The sequence below is a fragment of the Paroedura picta genome, chromosome 6 (genome assembly GCF_049243985.1).
Source record: "Paroedura picta isolate Pp20150507F chromosome 6, Ppicta_v3.0, whole genome shotgun sequence".
Classification (NCBI taxonomy): domain Eukaryota; kingdom Metazoa; phylum Chordata; class Lepidosauria; order Squamata; family Gekkonidae; genus Paroedura; species Paroedura picta.
The window spans coordinates 42855311-42880947 of record NC_135374.1 but is presented as its reverse complement, the minus strand read 5'-3'; the positions used below and the strand labels follow the sequence as shown (position 1 = coordinate 42880947).

Genomic DNA, 25637 nt, shown 5'->3' with positions numbered 1-25637 from the left:
CTGGCAAAAAAAAAGATAACTTTTAGATGGTTATCTGGAAATACTAAACAGTAATATCTCATTATCATTAAGAAGGGCCTGGCAAGGTAGCACACAGTATAAAGAACTAACCAAAATAATTCAGCTTCCATTAATTAAGAGACAGTACAGTACAGAAACAGTACAGAAACATATGGAATACTGGAGGACATACAGTCAGCATTATGGCAACACCTTGTAAAGGAGAAAGGAACAAACTAGGTCTCCATGTTCTATCAACTCACACCATTTCTCAAGGTTGCAGCAATGATAAAATGGAAAGGGAGGTGGACAGAAACCCTGCATCCCACCCAGAATTCCTGGGAGGAGAGGGCAGAATAAAAATGTAACCAATAAATGTTTTTGCCATCTACTTGCCAGCACACAGCCATACTAGCCATTTGCAGCACACCTACTCTAATTTACAAAAGCTGCCTTTTCTGAAGGAGATTCTTACCGTTAACAAGGCAAGTGGACCAAGCTGTTTCACAGACAGTCTTACCTGTCTCTCTCAGTTACTTCAGTTTTAAGATTACAGTCCAGAAAGCACAAACATTTACTGGTGAAAATGCATTTTATTCTACAAACGCCATACATTTCAACTATGGTCTTGCAGCAGACTGACTAATCCAAAGGTCATTTACAAACAATTAGAATAAAGTACTCCAGCAGAAAACCATGGCTTTCTCAAGCTGTTTGAAGGAGAATTTAGTCCAAAGAACATTTAGCTTCCTGGTAACCCTGGTTTCCAGGCAACAACAAAACATACCACAGATGGTATGTACCACTGAAGCATTTTTCCACCTCTAAATCTGCATTTGAGATTTTAACTTTTTCACTGGGTTTACAGCACAGCAATTCCTACAATGTGCAATGCCTCTATGGCTACCCATCTGTTACAGTTAGAATTGCTCAGTCTTTCTGGACATACATTCCCCTCAGCTGCCAACAACACTCCTTCACAGCTAACTGGTCTCAAAGCTACTTCTAGGAGTCCTACATCTCTTAGGTTACAGTTTCAGCAAGACAGACAAGGCTTAACAAAGTTTATTCCAGCATAAGCTTCCATGAGTCAGGACTCACTTGTTCAGACACATCTGCCGTGGAATATCTTTTAACCAATATGTTTATAATGGGGTGTGTGTGTGTGGGGGGGGGGGGGGGGAGTTAAAGCAGAGAAAGTCTTGTTAAAAAATCATGTTGTAAATTATTCAGGTGCAACTCTGCAGGGGTATACCAACATGTCAGCACCTAGGTGAATAACCAACAAAATTCCTATGTATTAGGAATTAAAAAGAAGACTTTGCACATTAAATCTGAGCTGCTCCCTCCCTTTGCTCTAGAAATTAAGCACAGAAGGCCATAATGACAGAAGTCCAGCTGCTTTCCATGTCAGGATCTTGTAGCAAATACAGACAGGCTAGCTTCTTGCTAGGAGACACATACAAGCCAACCTGAGATCTGTACAGTAGGATGCAATCTAGCTTTTTCCTGCTCACGCTACAGAACGAGCTTGTCACTAAATGCCTGATCTAATTTTCTGCTCTACATTCTTACAAAAGCATGTTGTTATTGTTACCAGAGCTCAGATTATCTTTCTCTATAAGGATTAAAACTGGCAGAATATTATTTACCATCAAATCTCAACATTCTCTAATAAACAGTTTTTAAACACAAAAGGTATTCAGTACAAAAAATAAGCAAAATTGCCTAATTGGCTAAACAGAGGGAAAAGGTCAAAGCATATTCAAGAACAATGACAAACCAGCTCACTTTAAAATTGGTACTTGGTGGGGGAGATCAGGTTTTTGTTTATAAAAACAGTAGGATTTGTAAAGTACAGCATATATTAGGCAGCCAGAAAAAAACCCAGGAAAAAGTATACTCCGAGTACTGTAATCACAGAGCAGGCAGCTCATGGTCTAAATTAGTGATCCCCAACCTGTGGGCTGCGGACCACATGTGGTCCTTTGACTAATTGGAGGTGGACCCCGAAGGATGCCTCCCCTCCCACCCCGGTCCTTTACTTCATCCCCCCCAGCACTTTACAACACACTTCATTGTTGTGGCGTGTCTGTATCCTATTTTGAAGGGATGTTTAAACATTACCATAGTGATCAGAGAGCGCTAGGGCAGTGGTTGAGAGTAGAGGAGTAAACTACCCCCCCCCCCCACCGGGCCTCAGTAAAAGGCGTTGAGTGGTCCCCGGTGAGTGGTCCCCGGCATTGAGTGGTCCCCGGTGATAAAAAGGTTGGGGACCACTGGTCTAAATGTTAATGGTTTAGCAAGGTTATTCCTTCATGTGGTTCTTGGGCTTTGTCTCTGTGGCATCCAAAGCGACCTGTACCATGGCAGGTTATGCTCCATTCATATGCAGCCCATCCATGCTCACTCAGAAGCAAATCTCACTGAATCCAAAAGACTTGTTCCCAAATAAGAGTACATAGGATTATAACCTTAACTGCAGACAAGAAGGTTTTCCTGGAAATACCTACAGGACCTCCTTTTATTGGATTTTAAGCCTCACATTTGTGACACTGATCCAGCCAATCTTTGGGCATAGCACATCTTGTCTCTCCTTAAGACTCTGAGATCAATTAAAAGAAAGGTGCTGATTTTTTTTGTTTACAGACTTCAATGACAAAAAGTATTACCAGTCAGAGGAAACTGTTCTTAAATCTTTTCTTACAAAGGTTCCTCTTCTTAATTACACTGCATTGTAGGTTTGCAAATAGCTTGTAGGTTTACAAACAGAGATTAAATGTTAAAAATGTTGCAGTCAATCATGACAGTTCAACTACTAGTACAAAAGATAAACTCAGAACACAGGAGAGCAGCAGACCCCAACAGAAGCACTCAGCTCAAGAAGAAAATATTGCCTGAACCCATACTGCCAAATCATAAACATGACAATGTATTTATTTTAAAAATACTGTTTTACCAAGGAAATACTTTCATAACAACTGAATACAATAGCTAAATTATATTTTAATCACCCAGCCAGACTTCAGAGGGATGTTTAAGACCCTAATTCCAAAAGCTTCTGACCAAGGTATTATTAATCAAGACTCAATTCTTTAAAAGGGTATTAGAGAATGCCAAGTATGACCTTCTCTTTAAAGATCAACTTTTTTAGAGAGTTCTATTTTTGCAACTTTTGAATTCTACAAGCGTATTTACATACTCAAAATTCAGAGAGAGTAAAGACTTCTATGGTAACTATTACCCAAGTCAAATGTGAAAACATTTACATCTATAATAGTGGCCTCTCATCAGCGTAAGCAAACTATGCCATACATCCTTCAAGCTCCCCAAAAAGGATCATCTCCAGCAAACATAAAAAAGGAATCATGTCAAATGATAACTGCTAAAAGAAGTAGTTAGCAAAAGCCATTGTTCTCGTGGTTTAGAGATGTTAACTTCCTTCTCAGCTGAGTCATACCCATTTACTAAGGAAGCCATTACACTACATTCCCCATTAACAGTTTACTGATAACCAGTGGAAAAAAATTAAACACATTTTAGCCCACTTAAAAATAAATACTCACCAAACGACATTTTATCAGCTGGTGGCTGCATGTTGATTTACAGTAATTCCCCATGGCCCTGATAAATCCTCTTAAACCCATATCAGATAAAGACTGTAAAACTGTTATAGCTCTAAGCCTACTGGATGGCCACAGCAAGATAAAAAGCATCTTCCATTCTCTTAAGATTGAAAAGTAGCTCACTCCTAATAATTCAAGTTATGTCCCCTGAGATCGCTTTGTCCACAGGTAAACTACAGAGGTTAGCTTCAACATTCAATTTGGCAGGGCCTGTAGATTGTCGGTGTAAGTAATGTTGAGCTACTTATCCCAGAAGCATTGTTTCCAAAGTATACCTACATTCTGCTTGTGGCATGGTGGCGTGGTGGCCACAAGATTACAAGGGCTGATTGGAGGGTAAATGTCTGTCACTTGATAGAGGAGTCTGTTTGAGGCAGAGGGCTGGGCAAAACAGCTAGTTTTTCAGATTTTTTCAACTCTGCAGTTCTAATAAAGCAGGTTTTTCATAGGAAGGGAAAAGGAATGTAGAGTAATGTTTAATTTGGAGAATGAGTAAGACTCAACTGAATTTGAGGGAAACATCTATAGGGAATGGCTTGTATTAACTTCCTCCCCTTGGCAGTTGTTACATGAGCACAGATCTTCACATCTGAGCATTGTGCCCCCAAAGAGTTTTTGTTCTTATTATTACCTGGCTTATAGCAAAACATTAGCATTCGAGGAAGAAAAAAGGTTTTGATACAAGGCTCTAACATTGCAGCACTGCACAGAGAAGGCCTAGCCTGCAGCACCTTGTTCTGCTATTATATTTTCAACCCATTTCACAATAGCCTCTGTACTCATAATTGCTTGCATTTATTTTGATGTGACTGGCTTTCTCAGGGCTAGAATTAGAACTCTGCAGGAGTCCTTAATGAGTACTGAATGAGTACAAGTTTTATCATACCTCCAAATGATTAGGCTTTGTTCTACGAAAAGTAAATCCTCTGTGGAGCAGAAAACTCTGAACCAGCCACAGGAAAGGTGAACTGACCCCTGTGAGCTTTATCCATGTTAAAGGAAAGCCAAGCACTCTTGTAAATATCCGGTATCTCCAGGGAAAAAGAGGAACAATAGTCCACCCCCCCCTCTTCAGACCATCAACAATGGGTCACAATGAGGTGTCCCTTATATATTTCTCCAAAGCACAGTGGGAGCACTTTATCCCCAAGGCAGCTAAGATTTAACATAGTTACGATCTACATGGTTGGGTTGATTAGTGAATTTCCCCAATCCCTCCTCTTGGTGAGGTGCCTGTTACACTGGAAACGCCATTCTGCCTACATTGTTGGGAACTGGATGGTCATCCCAGTTGGGCCACAGCGACTCATGTATTAGCAGGTCCTAGTGCCTGGAATACGAGCAATGGGCAGCTGGTTAACCATTTTATGAAAGGGGATAACGTTTACAGCCTTATTTGAAAAACTGAAATAAAGGTTTATTCACATGACCATGTGGGCATCTACAGGAAAAACCTTTCCATGGTGGCTTCCATTTTGTAATAAAGCATTCACAGGACTGGATTTTGGCATGTCACTGCAAACTTTGCTTTTTGTGGGTATTCCAAAAAATAAACAGTACTGCTATGCACAAAAGGCAGCTTACTATGAACTATATAAACCATAGGCTTACCCTAGAGTTCCTTCCTCACCCCATTACTATGTGGCCAGCAGAAACATGAAAGGCAGTAGCAATACAAAACCAAAACATAAAAGCCTACCATAATTATGTCATAACAAAATGCACATGGTATAGTCAAAACGACCATTGAATGCATACTGAGAAGGGTCCTTCTCTCCTGGGGTATAAGAGGACATCTTGCTGGGTGAGATTCCACTGTTGGATCAAGGGAGGCAGGAACTCCAAAGTTCTTCTTTCGGTCCCTAGGTGGCGCTCACCTGGGCTCTTCAGTTTGGCCACTGCCAAAGCAATGTTCTTACTAGGTGCAAATATAACACCAACAATAAACTGCACTTAAAACCTAGGAACCATAGAGTATAAAAAGAACCGGAAAAAACATGATTAGTAAAGAGAAACATAAAAATATGAGGGGTAGAATCTGCTCTGAGCTGACATACCTCACTATTTAGTAATCAATTTCTTCTGTCTTGAATGTTGTGATGATGGAAGGGAGGGATCAAGATGTCCTCTTATACCCCAGGAGAGAAGGACCGTTCTCAGTATGTATTAAATGGTCATTCTCCTCCTGGGGTGAGGACATCTTGCTGGGACCTCCCATCGCAGTAGACCTCTAGGGTGGGCATCGTCATCTGTGTTAATCATTTGCTGCAATACCCTTTGGCCGAAGGCCACTTCTGTGGAGCTGTATGCATCTATCTTGTAATGGCATATGAAAGTCGAGGCACTTGACCACCTTGTTGTTCTGCAAATGTTGTGAATTGACACTCTACCAACCAAGGCTGCTGATATAGCCGCACTCCCAAACCGAATGGGCTGTAATACCAGGAGGTGGTGTCATCTTCTGTGCAAGGTATGCTTCGGCAATGGCTGCTCGAAGATATCTGCCTATGGCTACACTGGACCATTTTTAAACCCTTGGTTGGGGCCGCTATGGACACAAAAAGCGACTCTGTCTTACTGATGTGCTATGTTCTAATGAGGTACGCTTTTAGAGAATGTCAAGACATCCAAGATATGCCATGTTATCTCTTTTGGATAAACTGGTTTGGGCAAAAGGATGGCAATATTAAGTGCTGGTTGTGGTGAAAAGTGGACAGCACCTTTGGTCAGAATGCTGGGTCTATTCTCAGCACCTTGTCTCTGTGGAATACGCAAAGTTCCTTCCTGACCGAGAGGGCAGCCAGCTCCGAGATCCGCCTAGTTGAAGTCACGGCTTTGAGGAAAATATAGGATATCAAAGAAGATAATAGAAGAAAAAAGTAGAAACATCTGTGCTGATTTCTAAGTTCCCTGCTCTCCCTCTGAGGCAGAAACTGAACTGAAGAGGCCGGGTGAGCACCACCTAGGGACCGGAAGAAGAACTTTGAAGTTCCTGCGTCCCTTGATTCGACGGCAGAATCTCACCCAGCAAAATGTCCTCACCCCAGGAGGAGAAGAGAAATCCAGAGAATTTCTACCAATAGGGTAAAACATTAACCAGTAGTGAGAAAGCCAACACTGAAACAGAAGACAGCTATACAGGAGTTGTCATTTACTTTCTATGAGCTACCACTGTTCAGGGCTCTGTCATGAGCTTTGTATGCAGTAAATCAAATATAAAAACCCTAGGACCCCCTCCCCCCCCCCCAATTACAAATACATCTTGCAGAGCTGGACAAAACAGCTTGGACCTTGGAAACCAGCTACCATCTGGGATACCCAGTACTGACTTACATGGAACTGAGAACTAATTTAATGATTCAAGTGAATAGCACCTTTCAGACCAACATAGTTTTATTTAAGGTATGAGCTTTCATGTGCATGCACACTTCCTCAGATACAATCTAAACTGGACTCTAGATTTGTTCTGATTTAATATTTGTTCTAATTTAATATGCTTATAGGATACAATTTTAGTCTTCACTGCAATCCTTTCGGGAGCAGAGATAAATGCTGCTATTACATCATGCTTGCCAAGGAAATACCACGAGAAGAGCTGCCTCCCTGCCCTTCAATACAGCAGGCAAAGTATGGCAAAGTTGTCATGACAGTGGAGGCAGAGAAAGTGAACCAGTCCCAGAGGAAAATGAATCTGGAAGGGTGTGGAGTGGGAGGGAATGGAAATGAGACGAGTCAAGTATACTAACGCCTCCTAAGAGAGACAGTAGGGGAATAGCAAATATGTGATACACAAGATTTTCAGAGGCAGTGGAATAATTGCCTATTTCCATTATAAGGTTTCTCAAGAGTTGCATCTGGCTGAAACTACAGGGACCACATTCTGCTTTCAGAGTTCACTGAGCAATTGCTAAGGCAGGGGATGGGTGCCATATGTTGCCAGAAGCACTTACAGTTATTACTTTCCCCACTTAATGCCGAGAAACTGTACTGAGGCACAGAGTCAAAGAAACCTGCACAGTCTCAGCCTTTCTTGCCCAGACAACCCGTTATACTCCTACCCAACTGCCAGGAACTGCAACAGGATCTGCTAGCAAGCATAAACACGTCCCAGGACAGCTTTGTCTTCCAAAGGGTTGCTAAACCATTATGACCCAGCTCTGCGAAAAGGAGAAAATAGAAGCAAAGGAAGAAGAGCTGGGTTTTTTACCCCACTTTTTACTATCCGAAGGAGTCCCAAAGGGAATTACAATCGCCTACCCTTCCTATCCCCACAACAGCCAGCCTGTGAGATAGGCGAGGCTAAGAGAGATCTGAGAGAACTGTGACTGGTCTAAGGTCATCTAGATGGTTGCATATGGAGGAGTGGGGAATCAAACCCAGCACTCCAAATTAGAGGTCACCACTACACCAGGCTGGCTCTCAGTCCACAGGCAGCTGAAATGTGTACGGAGGAGGTTCAGCAGGTGCTGCAAAACAGGTGAGGGGCAAGTGCCCTGTCCGCTTTGTCTTGGGCACTGTCTGTACTGCACTGAAAAACTAAAAGGATTTTGCACCAAAGTAAGCTGAACCCTGTGCCCTGTGCAAGTTCTTCTTATATATACATTGGTCATGACTATTATTATTTCTTTATCCTGCTTCCACTGGCCACTTGGAAGGACATGTAGCTGAGTAGGCAGCTGAAGTTTCCTGTCCCAAGTGCTGGAGATTCCACACACATACAGAATTCTAAACAATGTAAGTCTTATTGATTCTGGGGCTTTGAGGGAAAAACTGTAGTAAGGGACCCCAGAATCACTGCCACTCCACCACCATCCCCACCCCCAAGCCAGGCAGGCAAGGGGTGGCCCTTCAACCTATACAAGGTGAGCTGGAGCCACCACTGCTGCCTTTTGTGCCAGACAGGGCAAGTATAAGCCACAGCAGCAGCCTAATCTTTTTCTTCCTCCCTCATTGAGGGCCAGTGATGTGGGCAGTCACAGCCCCCCAGCACAGGGCCTGGGGCTGTCCGATTGCTCATTAGTTAAGATCACTCCTGCTTGTAAAGTGTAGTTCTATAGAGTGTATGTAGGAACCATCACTTCTGGGCTCTTTGCTCCAAATGTGAAGAAACTGATTTTTTTCTTTGGAGGTTTGAGGTGAGCTAAACCTTCACTCTGAGTTTTAAAACTCCCCCCCTCCCCACACACACGCACACTCTCTGGGAAGAGAACAGACTGGGAGAGGGAAAGTCAGTTCAATTGCTTTCCAGACTTCCCTCAGCCCACCTTTATGCAGATACTAATAGGTCTAGATAATGAATGATTAAGCTTCTCCCACCCACCACCCTTCAAGCAGGGAACAGATATTTGGTGTTATACACTACAGAGTATTCATTAAGGAATTCCTGGAAATCTCCAGGAAAAACCTCTTTGATCTGGCCTGAACTGGTTATTGGGTGGGGAAAAAAGAAGTTATAAAATTCAGGGGAGGAATGTCTCTTTGGTGCTGTGGGACAGGGGAACTGCTTTTTCCCATTACTTTTGAATACCATGCTCCATCTGATGCTGTGCTAAAAGTGAACATTTCCTTTTAAAATAAATACTTTAAATCTTTTGTTGCTGTTAGTTGTTCTTCATACCTCATAGACCTCCACCATCTTGGACATCCTATTGTAAATGGTGTGGCAGGGGAAGGCCAGTAGGCCACTGGCTATTCCTCCAGAAGCACACATATAAACTATCCCTGTGGAGACCATGCAGTAGAAGACAAAGAGGCAACGCCTCAGATCTGGGAAGGGAAGCTAGGATTCCTGTCCCTCCCAATGGGCAATTCCTCACAAAAGTCATGTGGTGGTGGTAGGTTACCTGAGAGAGAAAGAAAAGCCTCTTCAGGTGTTGGGAAAACCTTGGAGGGCAGGATGGTACCAGGCCTGCAGGCCAGAGCAGGCCCATTCTGCCACAAGCTCCACTCACAATTAAGCATTTAGGAATTGTGTTTCGAAATCCTGCTCAAAAGACACATAGGCTGCAATCCTAAAAATACTTTCCTGTGAGTAAATTCACTGAATACAGTGAGATTTATTTCTGAGTAGATCTGCTTAGGATGGTTTCCACAGCGATTCAAATGCTGATAGAAGCCCTATGAAATATCCTCTCTTTAAGAATGAGAAAACTGCTTTTAATTTTAAAAACAAGGAGATACAGAGGCGACCTCTGGCCCCAAGACGCGGGCCTCTTGCTTTCCAGTGCAGGTCGCTGCCTGGAGGGACACTCCAAAATGGCACCTTGGAAGGGTAAGGAAAAGAAGGAAGAACAAGTAATCACTGGTTGCTGAAGGGGAGAATGTGTTTGGAGTCTGCCACATTTTTGCTTCCTTCAATGACAGCTTTGTCCATGTGACTGACCTGTCTGGGAAGGGAACCATCTGTCAAGTAACCCATGGCATGAAAGTCAAGGCCGACAGGGATGAGTCTTCTCCTTATGCTGCTATGTTGGCTGCACAGAATGTGGCTCAGAGATTAAAAGAGCTAGGCATCACTGCTCTTCACATCAAGCTGCTGTCTATGGGTGGAAATAGAACAAAGACTCCTAGACCAGGAGCACAGTTTGCCCTCAGGGCTCTGGCTCAATCTGGCACGAAAACTGGGCACACTGAAGATGTGACCCCCATCCCATCAGACAGCACCGGCAGAAAGTACAGTTGCTGTGGTGGTGGTCGTCTGTAAACAATAGCAGATCTTTCCCCACGAAAGCTTTCAGATATTAAAAAACAAAGGAGATATGACTTTTCTTAAGGTTACATGCTACCCACTACAGTTTTAGATTAAAATTATTGCTCTGAGTAGCTTAACATAAGAATCAGAACAGTGACCCATCTAGCCTAGCAACCTGTTTTACACAGTGGCCAGCCAGATGCTTTGGGGGGGGGGGGCAAAGCAAACAGGCACAGAAGCCAAGGCCTTTCCTTGATGTCTCCTTTTTATTATTATTATTATTATTAATTGGATTTATATCCCGCCACTCCCCGTAGGCTCGTGGCGGTTACCAGAAGTCCTATCCCCATTAAAATACCCATTAAAAGACTTTAAAACAATCCCAACATGGCGGAACTTATTATTCCCACCCCTGCTATCAGAGCGGCAGGGAGGGTGGGGAGGAGATGCTAGGTCTGGGGGGGGGGGAATGTTGGCACTCATTCGCTGACCCCGGCCTCAACCAAAAACCTGGCGGAAGAGCTCCATCTTGCAGGCCCTGCGGAAAGCTGGTAAATCCTGCAGGGCCCGCAGTTCACCCGGGAGCTCGTTCCACCAGGTAGGGGCCAGGACCGAAAAGGCCCTGGCCCTGGTTTGAGGCCAGGCGCGCTTCTCTAGGGCCAGGAATGATCAGGAGATTCTCCCCCGCTGAGCGTAAAGCCCTGCGGGGGATATAGGGTGGTAGGCGGTCCCTCAGGTATGTGGGTCCCAACCCGCGTATAGCCTTAAAGGTCAAAACCAGAACCTTGAACCTGATCCGGGCAGTAATTGGCAACCAATGCAGCTGCCTCAGCACAGGCTGGATATGGGCCCTCCAAGGTATACCAGTGAGGACCCGAGCAGCTGCGTTTTGCACTAGCTGGAGTTTCCGGATCAGAGACAAGGGTAGGCCGGCGTAGAGCGAGTTACAGAAATCTATTCTGGAGGTGACTGTCGCATGGATCACTGTAGCCAAGTGGTCAGGGGACAGGTAGGGCGCTAGTAGTCGGGCCTGGCGAAGATAGAAAAACGCCTGACCCGCTACTCTCTTGACCTGAGCCTCCATAGTCAGGGAGGTATCAATGGTCACCCCCAAATTCCTGGCCTGGGGCGCGATAGTAAGTTGCGTTCCTGCCAGGGTGGGTAAGCGCGCTGCCTGGTCCTGCCCTCTGCCTCCCAGCCACAGGACCTCCGTCTTGGAGGGGTTGAGTTTCAGGCGACTCTGCTCGAACCATTCAGTCACTGCTTCCAAACATCTGGCGAATGGTTCCGGGGGGGGGGGGGAGTCTGGGCGGCCGTCCATGAGGAGATAGAGCTGGGTGTCATCAGCGTACTGGTGGCAACCCAGCCCAAAGCTCCGTACCAGTTGGGCCAGAGGGCGCAGAAAGATCTTGAATAACATGGGGGAGAGGACTGCGCCCTGCGGTACCCCCACAGGGGAGTCCATAGGGACGCGAGAACTCTTCCCCCACCGCAACCCTCTGGGTCTGGTTCTGGAGAAAGGAGCATATCCAGCGCAAGGCTGTGCTCCGTATCCCCGTGCCGGCGAGGCGATGGATCAGAAGGTCGTGATCCACGATGTCAAAGGCCGCCGATAGATCCAAAAGGCCGACCCGCCTCTGTCCAGCTGGCGACGGAGATCATCCAAAAGGGCGAACAACACCGTCTCCACCCTGTGGCCAGGACGGAAGCCCGACTGATATGGATTGAGTGCCGAAGTTTCCTCCAAGAATGCCGAGAGCTGGTCAGCCGCAGCCCTCTCCACCACCTTGCCGAGGAACGCCAGATGCGATACTGGGCGGTAGTTGGCAGGGTCCTGCGGGTCCAGCGTTGATTTTTTAAGGAGAGGGCCCCCTTTAGCCGCTCAGGAAACTCCCCCGAACTTAGGGAGGAGTTGATGATGTCTCTGAGCTGGCCTCCTATCCCGTGGCTGCCTCCCTTGAGGAGCCAGGAAGGGCAGGGATCAAGGGGGCAAGTGGTCGCCCTGACCGAGCTCAGCAACTTGTCCACTTCGGGAAGAGAGAGCCGCCTCTCTCATTATGTACTATGGCCAGTAAACATTGATGGACCTATACTCCATGAATCCACATATGGCTCAGGGCCACGCCTCGACCACTGCCAATGGATTCCACAATTTCATTACTTGTTGCATAAAAGCATACCAAAACTAGGAGGGGGGGTAGGGAGACAAATATTTTTTGTCAGTACCTGCCACAGTAAGTGTTTGGAAGTTGAGGTATGAAGAAGAATAAACAATTTCTTCTACAGTGGAGCTTCCATTACCTGAAGATGCTCTGCCTCCAACACATTTTAATGAATGAGACTTTGCTGTTTCCTTCTAGGCTGCATATTTTAACTCCATCACTGAAGCTTGCTTAGAGGACGAATGCCAAATTATAAAACAAAATTCAAGCATATAACTGCAAATCTGATTTTAAAAATACCAGATGGTATGCTTTATCAAAAGGTGAATAACTGAGTCTGTTTTATTTTGCGTAGCTGAGCAACAAGCAACAAAATAAGGTATGCAAACTAATGAGCAGAACAAAGAAAGCAAGGAGCCCTGGGTCACTCATTTTCTTCATACAGCAGCAACAAAAAACAAACACCCTCCATAAATTGAACAGTAGATCATTTAAGCAGAACACAGCAACTCTCCTTCTCCCAATCTTCTCATACATAATTTACCATTAGCCTGAAAATTTATTGTTACAAGGCAAATCAAGAGAATAGCAGAATTCAGAAATGAACAGACATAAAAGTCTAGCAGGATCTCAAAATATGCAGGTTCTGAGACCTAACATAATCTCCAACTGATGAGAATTAAAAAGACACTTCCTCTATTGCAAAGCAATTTCATGCACTTCTGCTTGGAGCATCTAGTATCATCTAATGTCAGCTAAAATGCTAAACTAGATGGATCATTGTTTGAAGCTGCTATGGCAATTTCTGCACTCCCAACTGCATTCCCAGTGTATTTTTAAGTGCTGCACACTGTCTCAAGACCACAAGAAACAAAGCACAACAGATGAAGCAGGTTTCCATTTAGCAACAGCTTCACAATTCTCTTGTCTCTTTCACTGTTGCTACAAAATGCTTAAGGGTTGCCCATAAAAGATGATGCCCTCTTACTAATGACTAGAAGTGATATGCTTAAGTGGGTGCCAAGAGCAAGCCATAGCCCCATGCCTCAAAATGGCATCTGACAACAGAGGCTCACAATGCAGCATTCCTTCTAATCAACAAGCTGATTCCCATGACAGCAGTAAGCTGGCGGGATTTAACACACACCTTTCTTACTTATTCCAAATACTGCATGAAAGGAGGAATGAAATAACAGCCTCTGAGACCCACCAGGTGTATGTTTAATTTTGCTGAGACATAAATAGGAAAGTATTGGCAGAAAAACAAAAACAGCTTGGTAGATTACCTCATAACTAAAATAAAGAGTCTTTACTCTTTCCTGACTGGACACTCCCCATACTCTTATTTCCTTTGTAACCGAGGAAACAGTCATGTAAGTGTGGCATGGGGACAGCATGCCTGGACACTGCGGGGTACTACTTTGCTCTAGATGTGTTATCTTCAAAGTGAATGAGATGCCTCTCTTTGTCTAAAGCTGACCGTTTATGCACTGGAAACTTCACTGCCCCAGCTCCCATGCAGGAGCACAAATCTGGAGCGGATGTGGGGCACCGGGCCAAATGCTCCCCTGTGTGGGTGCAGGAAGAGGTGGGGAAACCTGCCACAACTAAATCTCTAGCCTGCAGTCCGGCATGAAACCTCCAGTGCGGTTGCTGGGAGCTTCTGACTTCTTTCCTTACTTATTATTATTGAGAGACTGGACTACATAAGCTCCAAGCTGAAAGCTTCAGATATTTCTGTCCCTAATAGACTAATCCCACAGGAATCTACCACTAGACTGACATAATTCTCAAACTCCAAATGCTGGAGTCAAGTGACCAACACAGAACTGAAGATCCAGCACTCCCTATGTCTAGTGGTCTTCTGAAGAAGGGCACCTCAGTACTTCCCAGAATTCTATATGACATGCATTTTCCATCTGTACTTGCCCCACAAGAGAGCTCATCCATCACCCTGCATCTTTCATTGTAAAGGAGATATGCAATTCATAGACACCTTCCCTGAATGGCTATTCTTACACACCACTGGGAAACCTCCCAATTATGTACAACGACTGGCCTCCCTCTGATCGATCTGTCATTGGAAACTGATGATTCCCAGCACTCTATCACAAATGTTCTACCATATAACGGCTGTGTTTTAAAGACACTAATAATCTGCTTGACAAAATTGTTAAAATGGATTGACTATCCTTGGAGACCTCCCTTAGGGACTTCTATGCTATTTCCTAGAACATCGCAGGTTGGAAAAATAAATCTTTGGATTCAGAATTCATGAGTTATTTAAAAGCATTTGACTGTATTTTATTACAAGAAACTTGGTCAGAGGACACTGTGAACATCAAGGGTTACAAATCCTTCAATATACCGGCATCTAGAAATTCTCCTAATGGCAGATATAGGCTGGATTGGTAATATTAGTTAAGACCTGCACACATTGTAAGATTGCTTTACTCAACTCCTAGCCACCTTTAGCCCTTGAAGTCTTAATTAGTTTGTCTAGTTTGACTTTAATTCTGGTCAATATTTATTTGCCTCCCCCAAATAATGATAACTGGACAGACTATCTGAGTTTACTCTTTCTATATCTAGAAAACATCAACATGCTCAAGTTTTAATTTTAGGTGATTTCAATGACTGAATAGGCACTGACAACCAACAAATAATCTTCTAGTTGGGCTATGAAGATGTGGAACTGATTCCCCCAGTACTCTCTTTGCCTCATCTCTCTACATATCATATACTTAATAGGGAAGGTGTCATGTTAACTGTATATTGTATAGCACAATATCATAATCTTAAATGGTTTGACACACTTCTCAACTGCAAATGAATTTTCTTTCCACACCATGCATGGCAGCAGCGTAAATGATTACTGCTTATGCTCCACAAACCTACTTTCCATCATCCGTCATTTTAGATCATAAATAGGTGAAATTCATTTATTTATGTCTGCGTTTCACTAAAATGATAGGGATCCTGGAATCCTTTTATTTAGATAAAGACTTCCCAGAATATATTTGGCAAGAGAATTCCAGATAGTTGAATTTTGTTAAAAAAAAGAAAAAATGAAGGTTGTCTCAGATGTGCAGCCTAGTCCTGGTGCCATCCTCAGTGAGTGCCCTCTTGGCCATGGCACCTAATATAAGGAACTGAGCCAACTGGAAAGCTATAAAAATAAAGTATTGTTTTTATTAAGATCCAGGCTAAGGTCAGACCCAAGAAAATCAGTCCAGAATACAGGCTGCAAGGTCAGTGATTAATGGACACATTGCTTCCATGCAGCCAGTCTCTTGTTGGCTGCTTTTAAACATCATGTTCAACACCTGCCAGTCTCCTCAGCCCTGATCCTGAAAACACTCTTCTTCATTGTTGAAGTGCAGCCAGTGCTGTGCTGCCAACCTGGCGCTGCACCACCTGACTTGTAGTTCCTTCCTTATCTTCCTCCTATGCTGTTTCTGAGGCTCTGGTGACTGGGGAGGTGAACTGGTTTTCAGATGACTCTCTGTTGCCAACTCGGAGCTGGGGGCCATTGTGCTGGTATCTGGCTGTGGGTCCATGTCTGACTCCTCACAAATGCTTTCTCCTGCAATGTCTTTCACTAGCTCTGACTCCAGGTCAGGTCTGCTGACACCCTCTTCCTCAGAGAAGTTTTCTGTATCACTTGGCTCAGCTGAAGCTGGCTGGTCTATGGCACCCACATCTGTTCCCAACTAAGGTAGAAGGGCTCGTCTTATGGTTGCAATTTATTATTCATTATCCAACTTTAATAAACTTCTAGTTTCTGTGCTAATATCACTTGGTCAAAGTTCTTATGAACTCGTATTATACTCATACGTATGGAATCACGGAATTAAACCCTATCTTCCCAGGTATTCTGTTATTTGTATCACTGCAAAATATACTAAAATGTACTAACAACAAAAAAAGCTATTTTGTTAAAGCACAGCACAGTTATTAAAGTTCCAGATCTGTCATAGTAATTCTCACAGCTAACCCAGGATTCTTTTCTCTTCAGGACAACAATAACTACTATGATTGTATTTCCAATTTTCCAGGGTCCAATCTTAATACAAAGGACAGACTCTTTTCCGATGGGAATGGAATCCTACGGGAGCATTAAAATAATGCTGCTATGCAAAACCATATGTAGAGATCTCTCTAAATCAAAGCATAATCTTCACACTAGCTTTCCAATGAGTGAAGCCACCTGTACCCCAGCTGACAAGCCAACTAAAATAAGAGCTATTCCTGGCCACAGGGCCCATTAAAACATAGCTCAAGTCCAGAAGGCAGCATGATGTTAATGAGAAACCAAGAACTATAAAGCCAAGGAGTACAAAGGAGCATGATTTATCCCTTCTGTTCTTACTGACTGCCAGGCAGAATCAGCCTATGGCAAGCCTTTAAACATGAGAAGGAGAAAGATGTAGGGAATCCAACGAGCAGTCATGACATTTCCTTCCTTTCACTGTAGAATGCAAATCCCCCCACTCCTTTTAATCCTCCCATCTCATCAAGATAAGGAAATTCTGAAGTTCCTTTTAACTTAGGACTGAAAGGAAATCTTGTATTAGGTATATGTAAAATAAAAGTACTGCAGCTACCAAGAAACTTGAACCCAGACAATGAAGAGGTGTTCTTCTGTTGTGGGGTAGGGGTGTCCATTTGGATCTACCCAAGCTGAAAATATATGCAAAAAATACCGTATCAGTATTTTTCGGGTATATTTCAGTTTTCCAAATGGGTATTTTCAGGGAAACCCTCCAAAAAACTCCCCTCCCCAATCCCGAAAACAGATCTGAAAACAACAGCAAGGCAACAGCAGACGGTTCCTACCTCTCAGCTGTTTGTTTAAAGGGACTGCAGAAAACAGCCCGAGGATCAGCTTTGCCAGCAGGAAGCAGACTGTTCCCACTGGCTCAGCTTGGGGCTGGCTTCTTATGCAGTGGAGAAGTTCCCAGCCAAGATTTGCACATCCTGGGGAGTGATCTGATTCCCATGGCACAGCAGGTCCCGGAGTTGGCTTCTCCTCAGTTCATTTTAAATAGAGCTGCAGGAAAGTTGCCCAGCAATTATCCGCATGCTGCAGGGAATGATCTCCTCCCCACAGCATGCAGATCTTGGGGTTGGCTTCTTCTGAAGCATGGTTTTAAAAGTCCCCAGGCTTTTTAGGGTGTTTTTACTGGTATTTTTCTTTCTTACTGGTATTGGGATCTGGCATTTTTCAGAAATCAACCACTGAATACTCACCGTGAATGGTCCTTCTTCTGCAAGTTCAGAAGAAAGCTTCAGTGGGGTGTTTCCCACCACAGATTCTTGGAGGCAGTACTGAAAAGAGACTGACTGCCTTATGTGTTGTGTCCTTAGAGACCACCTTACATCAATCTAGTGCCACAAAACCTCCTGTGGGTGCTTAGGTTTGGGGCAGAAATTAGGGAGGACTATCTATATAACAGCCTCTTGTGGCGCAGACTGGTAAGGCAGCAGATATGCAGTCTGAAAGCTCTGCCCATGAGGCTGGGAGTTCAATCCCAGCAGCCGGCTCAAGGCTGACTCAGCCTTCCATCCTTCCGAGGTCAGTAAAATGAGTACCCAGCTTGCTGGGGGGTAAACGGTAATGACTGGGGAAGGCACTCGCAAACCACCCCGTATTGAGTCTGCCATGAAAACGCTGGAGGGCGTCACCCCAAGGGTCAGACATGACTCGGTGCTTGCACAGGGGAGACCTTCACCTTTACCTTATCTCCTGCTCCCTATGAAATGATATGTCTACCTTTGGTCTGAATGTGGGATTCGTCCTGAATACTACCCTGTCTGCATGGAACTGGAAGAGTTCTTTCTTTATGAATAAGCCCCCTAACTCTGGTATTCTTCTAGCTGATGTCACTGCCACTAGGTAGAGCATCTTCATCCTCAAGGTTTGTCAATTGGTTCGAATAGCGTCTCAGTCAGGGCAGTTAGTACTGTTCTTTTTTGTTTTTACACTTTATTGATAACTTTATTGATAATACATTTCCAAGTAAAGAAATCTTGTAGTCTTTTAATATAACAAATTTAAACTTCCAGTAACACTTTATACAACATACTGTATAATTTTTGCACACTGAGATAAATAAAGGTAAAGGTAAAGGTATCCCCTGTGCCACAAGAGGCTCTACTGAGACAAATGCAACTACACAAATTCTGAACCTCCTGTTTAAATTTCAACTGAGGATTCCCAATCCAAATTAATATGTTTTCCCAATATAATTTCAAAATGATCTCCATTGATTTTTATAATTTTCTAAGTCCCTGTCCTTAAACAATGCTGTGAGTCTTGCCCTTTTTGAAAAATCCAATAGTTTCCTTATCCAGTCCTCCAGCGATGGGGTCTCCCTTGTTTTCCAAACTTTTGCTACCACCATTCTGGCTGCTGTTAAGGCATGCAATAACAATACATTGAATTCTTTAGGTATTTAATCACTCATAATGCCTAGTAGGAATAGTTCTGGTTTCTTTTTGAAGTTAACTTACAACATTTTCTCAAGTTCTACATATACAGTCCTGTATTGAGCTTCCATGAGGGAAACCTGTGGGAGACTGGTGGGTCCTTGTGAGCAGCTCCCTTCAGAAAGCACACAAAATGTGGGTGTCTAAAGAGTGGATCATTCTTGACTGCTAGTAAGACAGAGGCCAATGCCACGACTTGTCTTCTGAGGGTGGCCAAACACAGGCCCTGGTCTCTACCTACCTGTAGAAAGTCCAATATGCTGGTAATAGACCCTTCATGTAATTAATCTTTCCCCCCTTTTTTCTAAAATAACACTAACCCTAATTTATTTAACTTCAACAATAACTAACAATATAACTACTACTATATATGACTTTAAAAGACAATAATCAGCCCTGCTACTCCCATGCGAGGCAAGAAGACTGAAGGGTTCCTCCCACCACAGAGGAAATAGGAAGTCAGAATTAGTCCTGCCTCTCAGAATCTGTAGCAAGAAACAACGCCACTGTGGTGTCCTCCTGTCTCGCAGAGAGAAACCAACATTTTTCCAGGTCCAACAACCCAAATTGAAAAATACTGGTTACAAATAAATTGCACATTTCCACTACTGAATCAGTCTTTTGTTTTCTCCTCCCCACCCATTACTGGGTCACTCTTCTGTTGTCCCACCCCCATCCCATTTTTGGGGCTTATAACAACAGGCTTATAACAAACTTCAACCCACATTTCCATAACAAGCTTGAATTAAATCAGCTGTGATGACTTTTTAAATTTATTTATTGGTTATTTTTATATATATTTATAGATGTAGTTCTTTAGTCAACACACTTTAGGACAGATCAGTCTGATAGTAATGCATCAGTTGTAACTGAAACTAAATACCTGTCACATTCAGCAACAAAGAATGTTAAGCCTCTTGACAGCAAGATGGATTTCACATTCTTCTGGGATGGAACAGCCTATCTTTTAGTTTATTGCTCAAAATGTGGAGCTCTTTGCAGTAAGAAAGAATCCACTGCTTGACATCTGCTGGACTGTGCTCGCTCCATACTAAGCTTATTATAAAAGCCATATCATTTGATAATCATGTGAACTGGCCATGTAAAACCATCTTTGGTAATCCCTTGTTCCAAAGCGTAACAAACAGCTCAAAGCAGGGAAATAAGATTTTATATGGCTAGAAATCCTTCAGAGGAAGAACTATGTGGAAAATTACCAAGACATGTTGAAGTGACTCCAAATACTTCCAGATATCAAAGTTCAAGTGAAGGTATTCCTAAGGTAGATTCGGATAGTACTTCTGCCTACTTATCTCTTTAGGGTGTGAATGAGACAAAGAATTAATTGTTTGACTGAACAGGATAAAAATGACTTGCATCTAATTACACACACAGACACACACACACAACTGACAAAACTGATCACAGTTTGTCCTCCAGTTGCTTGTCAGACTCAGTTATCCATTCTGTCATCAAAGACTTGTGCCTTTAGTCATTACTTCCCCATTTTTCTGTCAGTCTTATGGCTGGTCTATTATCACAGTTCCCACTGGAGATGACATGATGAAGCCTACTGTATGCTACATCCCCAACATGCAGTGGACCCCACCTTATTGATCAGCTCCACATTACAGTGAATTTCAGTAGGGATGCCTGGAAGTGACACGCACTTTTAAGCAGCTTTTGCATCGCATCTGGGGCAGCCTTTACGTTTCTCTTCTTGCTGCTTAAACACAGTGAAGGGTAAAGCCCTTAGTAGTCTATCTTTAAATAACAGCCAGCAAAGATACAATGATCAATTAACATTTACCATAACCTAATAGAGCACTAAGTGGCCAATGAAACCAGCAGACGGAATTTAAAAATCCTCTTTACACTCCCCTCCCCCACACATCTGACAGTGCTTGAAAGAACTAAAAATCCCATCTCCTTAAAGCCCCTTGGGCCATTCTGAAGCCAAATAAGAGCTGCTAAACCTAATGAGGGAATTAAAAATTCATAATTTAATGAAAGGAGAAAGTTTGGTTCCATGGCTGAGAAAATGAAAAACAGTAACTCACTTATAGCTCCATACTTCTTGAGTGAGCATTTCTAGTTGTTCCCATATGTGGTAGGAAGTGCATAGCCAAGTCCAACCACAAGTTTAGCAGAAGTCATCTCTAACCCAACAAACAGCATCACTCTCCAGTCATATGAACAATCCGTTAGCTAGCAGGAATATTTTCAAAATAAATTTCTCACTTTTCATGCCATAACCAGAAAGAGGCATAGACAAACATTTCCTGCATTCCTGATTAACTCTGCATTGAATTTTAGCAGACGGTTGCCATAAAGATCAACTTTTCTTCCCCATCCTGTTACCGATCTCTGCACTTAATCAAGAACTGCTTCCTAGTAGCATCATCCAGGACAAATGTTTCAGCCATGAGAGAAAACAGGAAACTACCCTGAGTCATGGCTCCTCAAACACTAACTAGTTTTTATTCTACCCATGTAGTAGGTTCACTTATATGGCATGCATCTCTTAAAAACCACAGTAGCCCACAAAAGCATGTTGTACAATAAACACTTGCTAGTCTTTGCATCTCAAGATTCCTGTTCAATGTTTGCCGTAAGTATACAAATGGGGTTAAGTTTCTGAAGATTTCCCAAAGGTTGCCTTCGGTCAAGAAGCTTAAAGGCTAATTCAGATGCTGTGATGGGAGTGGATATTGTATAAGGGGTTTTCTTTGTTTGCTAAAGTCACTTCCATCTTTACGCTCTTTGCATAAAAGATAATATCTGAACATTAAAATTCATTTCAGAAAATAGATCTCATCAGTCTTGATAATTTTAAATTGCTGGTATAATATTCATATATCAGAAGTTTTGATATTACATTATCAGCTGATATTCAAAATTGCAAGTGACTTCTAAACTGGACCTCCTTGATGTCTCAGAACATCTTTTCAAAGTGAAGCAAAAAGAACCCCCCCCCCCACACACACACACATACACTCAAGTGTGTGGACATTCCAACTGATGGCCAGAAAATAAGTATGGCATTTTTTCATTTATTTTCAGGGCCATACTTGAACTTTTGCCGGGGAAGGGGGGGTTAGGGTATTAATGTTTTTAATGTTTCTATCCCATCTGAGTTTTGAGGCTAATATAACTTAAAAACCCAGACTAAAATAAGAGTCATCCTATACAGCAGTGGTCCCCAACCTGCGGGCCGCGGCCCGGCGCCAGGCCACAAAGGCCATGGCGCCGGGCCGCGGCTCCCTCTCCCCGCCCCCCCCGCAGTAAAAAACTTCCCAGGCCGCAAGCTTGCGGTCCGGGAAGCTTCTTACTGCGGGAGGGCGGGGAGAGGGAATCAGGGCTGGGCTGCGCCCATGCAGGCCGCGCCGGCGCGGCCCGTGGGTGCGGCCCGATCCGCGGGCGTGGCTCGCGGCCCGATCTGCGGGCGTGGCCTGATCTGCGGGCGTGGCTCGCGGGCGCGGCTTGCGGGCGCGGCCGGGCGTGGCTCGATGTGCGGGCGCGGCCTGAAGCGTGGGCGTGGCCCGCGCGGGCGTGGTCCCCGCGGGCGTGGCCCGATGCCCTGCCGGTCCCCAGCCTAATAAAGGTTGGGGACCACTGCTATACAGAATCATAAAATCACAGAGATGGAAAAGACCTCCAGGATCTCCAGCAAAATGCAAGAATTTCACAACTATTTGTCCACTCACAATGACCCTAATTCCATGCCTAGATGATGCCCACCACCCCAAAAAACAGAATCTTTGGTCAATCTGGTCTGGAGGAAATTCACCTTCTGACCCCAAAGTGGCGATCAGCATTTCCTGGCCATGCAAGAAAGGGCCATAAGAGCCAAACTCATACACAATCCCCTCTGCCCACCCAGTCACAATCTGCCTAAGTTCACAGAATCAACATTTATGTTGGCTATCTAGCCTCTGCTTAAAACTGCTAAAAACTTCCAACTTATATTTTGTCTCCAAATTCAAGTCACCATATTTCAAATATTCCAAGACTTGCGGCCATTTTTAAGAAACTAATAAGCGAGTTCAAAGGAGTTAGAACTTCCAAGAATGGGTTGTATTGCTTTTGCTATTCTACTAATTTATTGATAACTGCTAGGATTTTGTCTTCTTTTACTTTTACAAAGTATTTGTCAATCACTTCTTCAATCATTTCATAGCCTAGAAAACTCTGAATATTATTATTTGCCATTAAGTTATAGTGACCCTGTAGGATTTTCGAGGCAAGAGATGTTCAGAGGTGATTTGTCATTGTCTGCCTCTACACAGCAAACTTAGACTGTCTTGTGCACTCTCATCCAAACACTAACTAAAGGCAAAAATTTACAAAATTCTAACAAGTTCTGAACTATCATCAATGTTAAAAGTGATCACAATCAAACAGAGAATGAGGTTCAGGACTGAGTTATAGTTTGAAGAGCAGTGTTCATAGAAGGTACCTATTTGGGGAACACTGCTTTTCCACATTTATCAGGCAATTTTGAATAGGACAAATTTACTGTCACATTGCAAACAGGATGACCAGCCTGCTGATCCAGCCCTGGACATTTCTTTCCTCACTATTTTGACACCTTTGGTATAGAATTTGCTTTTGGCAGCTCTCGTCAACCACCATCTTCTTCATAGCTTCAATTTACTCTCTCAGCCACCTTAATACCTTAGTGAATTAGGGAGCTATAAGAAATTTGAAAAGGACTCAAGATAAAGGCCCCATCCATGGTAACAAAGACCTGTAAAACAAAGATCTTACCTATTAGCTTCATCTTGGCACTGTAACTTCCAAAGTATCTTTCATCAGTGGTGGGTGTGTGGCATTCATACACACCAGTGTCCCTGTCTTGGAGCTCTGTGATGTGCAGCAGAGCGGAATCCCCTTGGATCTTCTCCACGTATATTTCTCCACTCCTGACACGCTGGGTGTAAATAGCATAAGGGAAAGATGGGTCCATAGTGCTGACAATTTGTACCTCCCTTTCTGGGAGAGATGGGAGATATATGGACCACTGAAAATTCTGTTCTGATGGTCCTTGGTAATCACTGACATTGCACCAAATGGTGATGTGGGAGTTTTCTGTGCGGTATAGTGGGCCTTCTTGAACTGCGACTTGACGCTGCGCAAATATTGATCCTGGAAAAAAAAACATAAAAGGGAGAATAAGTTGAGCGAATTTGTTAATAAAACAAGTTCATAAACTAAGCTGGCAAGTTAGTATCTAAGCTACAAGTTTCAAGCAGCATCTCTGGCTACACATTTCTCCAACTGTTCCAAAAGCAATACCTTAAAGCAAGTAAAATGCCCCTGCAGAAATGAGGACAGATTGAAGTATATTTTCTTTCCTATAAAAACAGTTACTACAAACGGGATAATCTATGCCGATTTTACAAAAGAAACAATCCATAAGCAAGGGACCAGATCCTTGCCCATGCCTATTCAGATTTCCTACCTGCAAAACCAACTGTGTACTTAGAAGTCAAGACATTTTGCTTTTAATGCCAATAAAAGCAAGGATATCCCAGGTGATGCAAACATCTATGAAAGTAAATTAAATTTCTTGCCTGTGATTTACCCACCCCTCATCCCTTCTCTCAGCCTCCAACCTCAGGAGCATACCCAACCACTCTTTTTTGTCTTGTTGACAAGCTGGTAAAATGTGGTATGGATCCTAATTCTGTCAGATGGATCGATAACTGGTTGACAACTCTTATCCAGAGGGTACTTGTTAATGGTTCAGCAGCCTCTTGGAAAAGTATGACAACTGGAGTACCTCAGGGATCTGTCCTGGGACCTGTGTTGCTCAACATTCTTGTAAATGATTTGGATGAGGGATTAGAGGGGATACTTATTAAATTTGCAGATGACACTAAAATGGGAGGGGTAGCAAACACAACAGAAGACAGAATCAGAATCAGAATACAGGATGATCTTAATAGGCTTGAGATCTGGTCTAAACTGAATAAAATGAAATTCAATAGGGACAAATGTAAAGTTCAGCATTTAGTAAGAAAAACCATATACACCAATATAGAATAGGGAAGACTTGTCTTGGTAGTGCGAAAAGAATCTAGGAGTCTCAGTAGACCATACATTGAACATGAGTCAGAAGTGTGACTCAGTGGCTAAAAAAGCAAAAGGTATTTTGGGCTGTATCAAGCAGAGTATCATGTCCAGATCACGGGAGGTGATTGTACTGCTTTACTCTGCTCTGGTTTGGCTTCACTTGGAGTACTGTGTTCAGTTTTGGGCACCACAGTTGAAGGGGGATGTAGACAAACTAGAGTGTGTCCAGAGGAGGGCAACAAAGATGGTGAGGGGTTTGGAGACCAAGAAGTATGAGGAAAGGTTGGGGGAGCTTGGTCTGTTTAGACTGGAGAGATGACTGAGGGGGGGGGGATCCAATAGTTATCTCCAAGTATTTAAAAGGGTGCTGTATGGAGGATGGAGCCAAATTGTTCTCTCTTGTCCCGGAGGAACGGACCAGAACCAATGGGATGAAATTAATTCAAAAGAAATTCCGTTTAAACATACGGAAGAAGTTCCTGACAGTCAGAGCGGTTTATCAGTGGAACAGGCTTCCCGGGGGGTGGGGGTCTCTGTCTTTGGGAATTTTTAAACAGAGGCTGGACAGCCATCTGACAGAGAGGCTGA

At 43.5% G+C, this 25637-nt stretch overlaps 1 protein-coding gene and 1 pseudogene across 9 annotated transcripts in view; one reads left to right on the top strand and one right to left on the bottom strand.

Annotated features, from left to right (window-relative positions):
- IGSF3 (immunoglobulin superfamily member 3) overlaps positions 1-25637 on the bottom strand; it is a 133580-nt gene that overhangs the window by 73744 nt on the left and 34199 nt on the right. For all 9 annotated transcript variants that reach the window (XM_077342289.1, XM_077342288.1, XM_077342294.1 and 6 more), the window contains one exon: positions 23742-24119. In XM_077342289.1, coding sequence (XP_077198404.1) covers positions 23742-24119 — 378 coding nt within the window. The remainder of the gene's footprint in view (positions 1-23741; positions 24120-25637) is intronic.
- On the top strand, positions 8609-10329 carry LOC143840512 (small ribosomal subunit protein uS11 pseudogene; annotated as a pseudogene).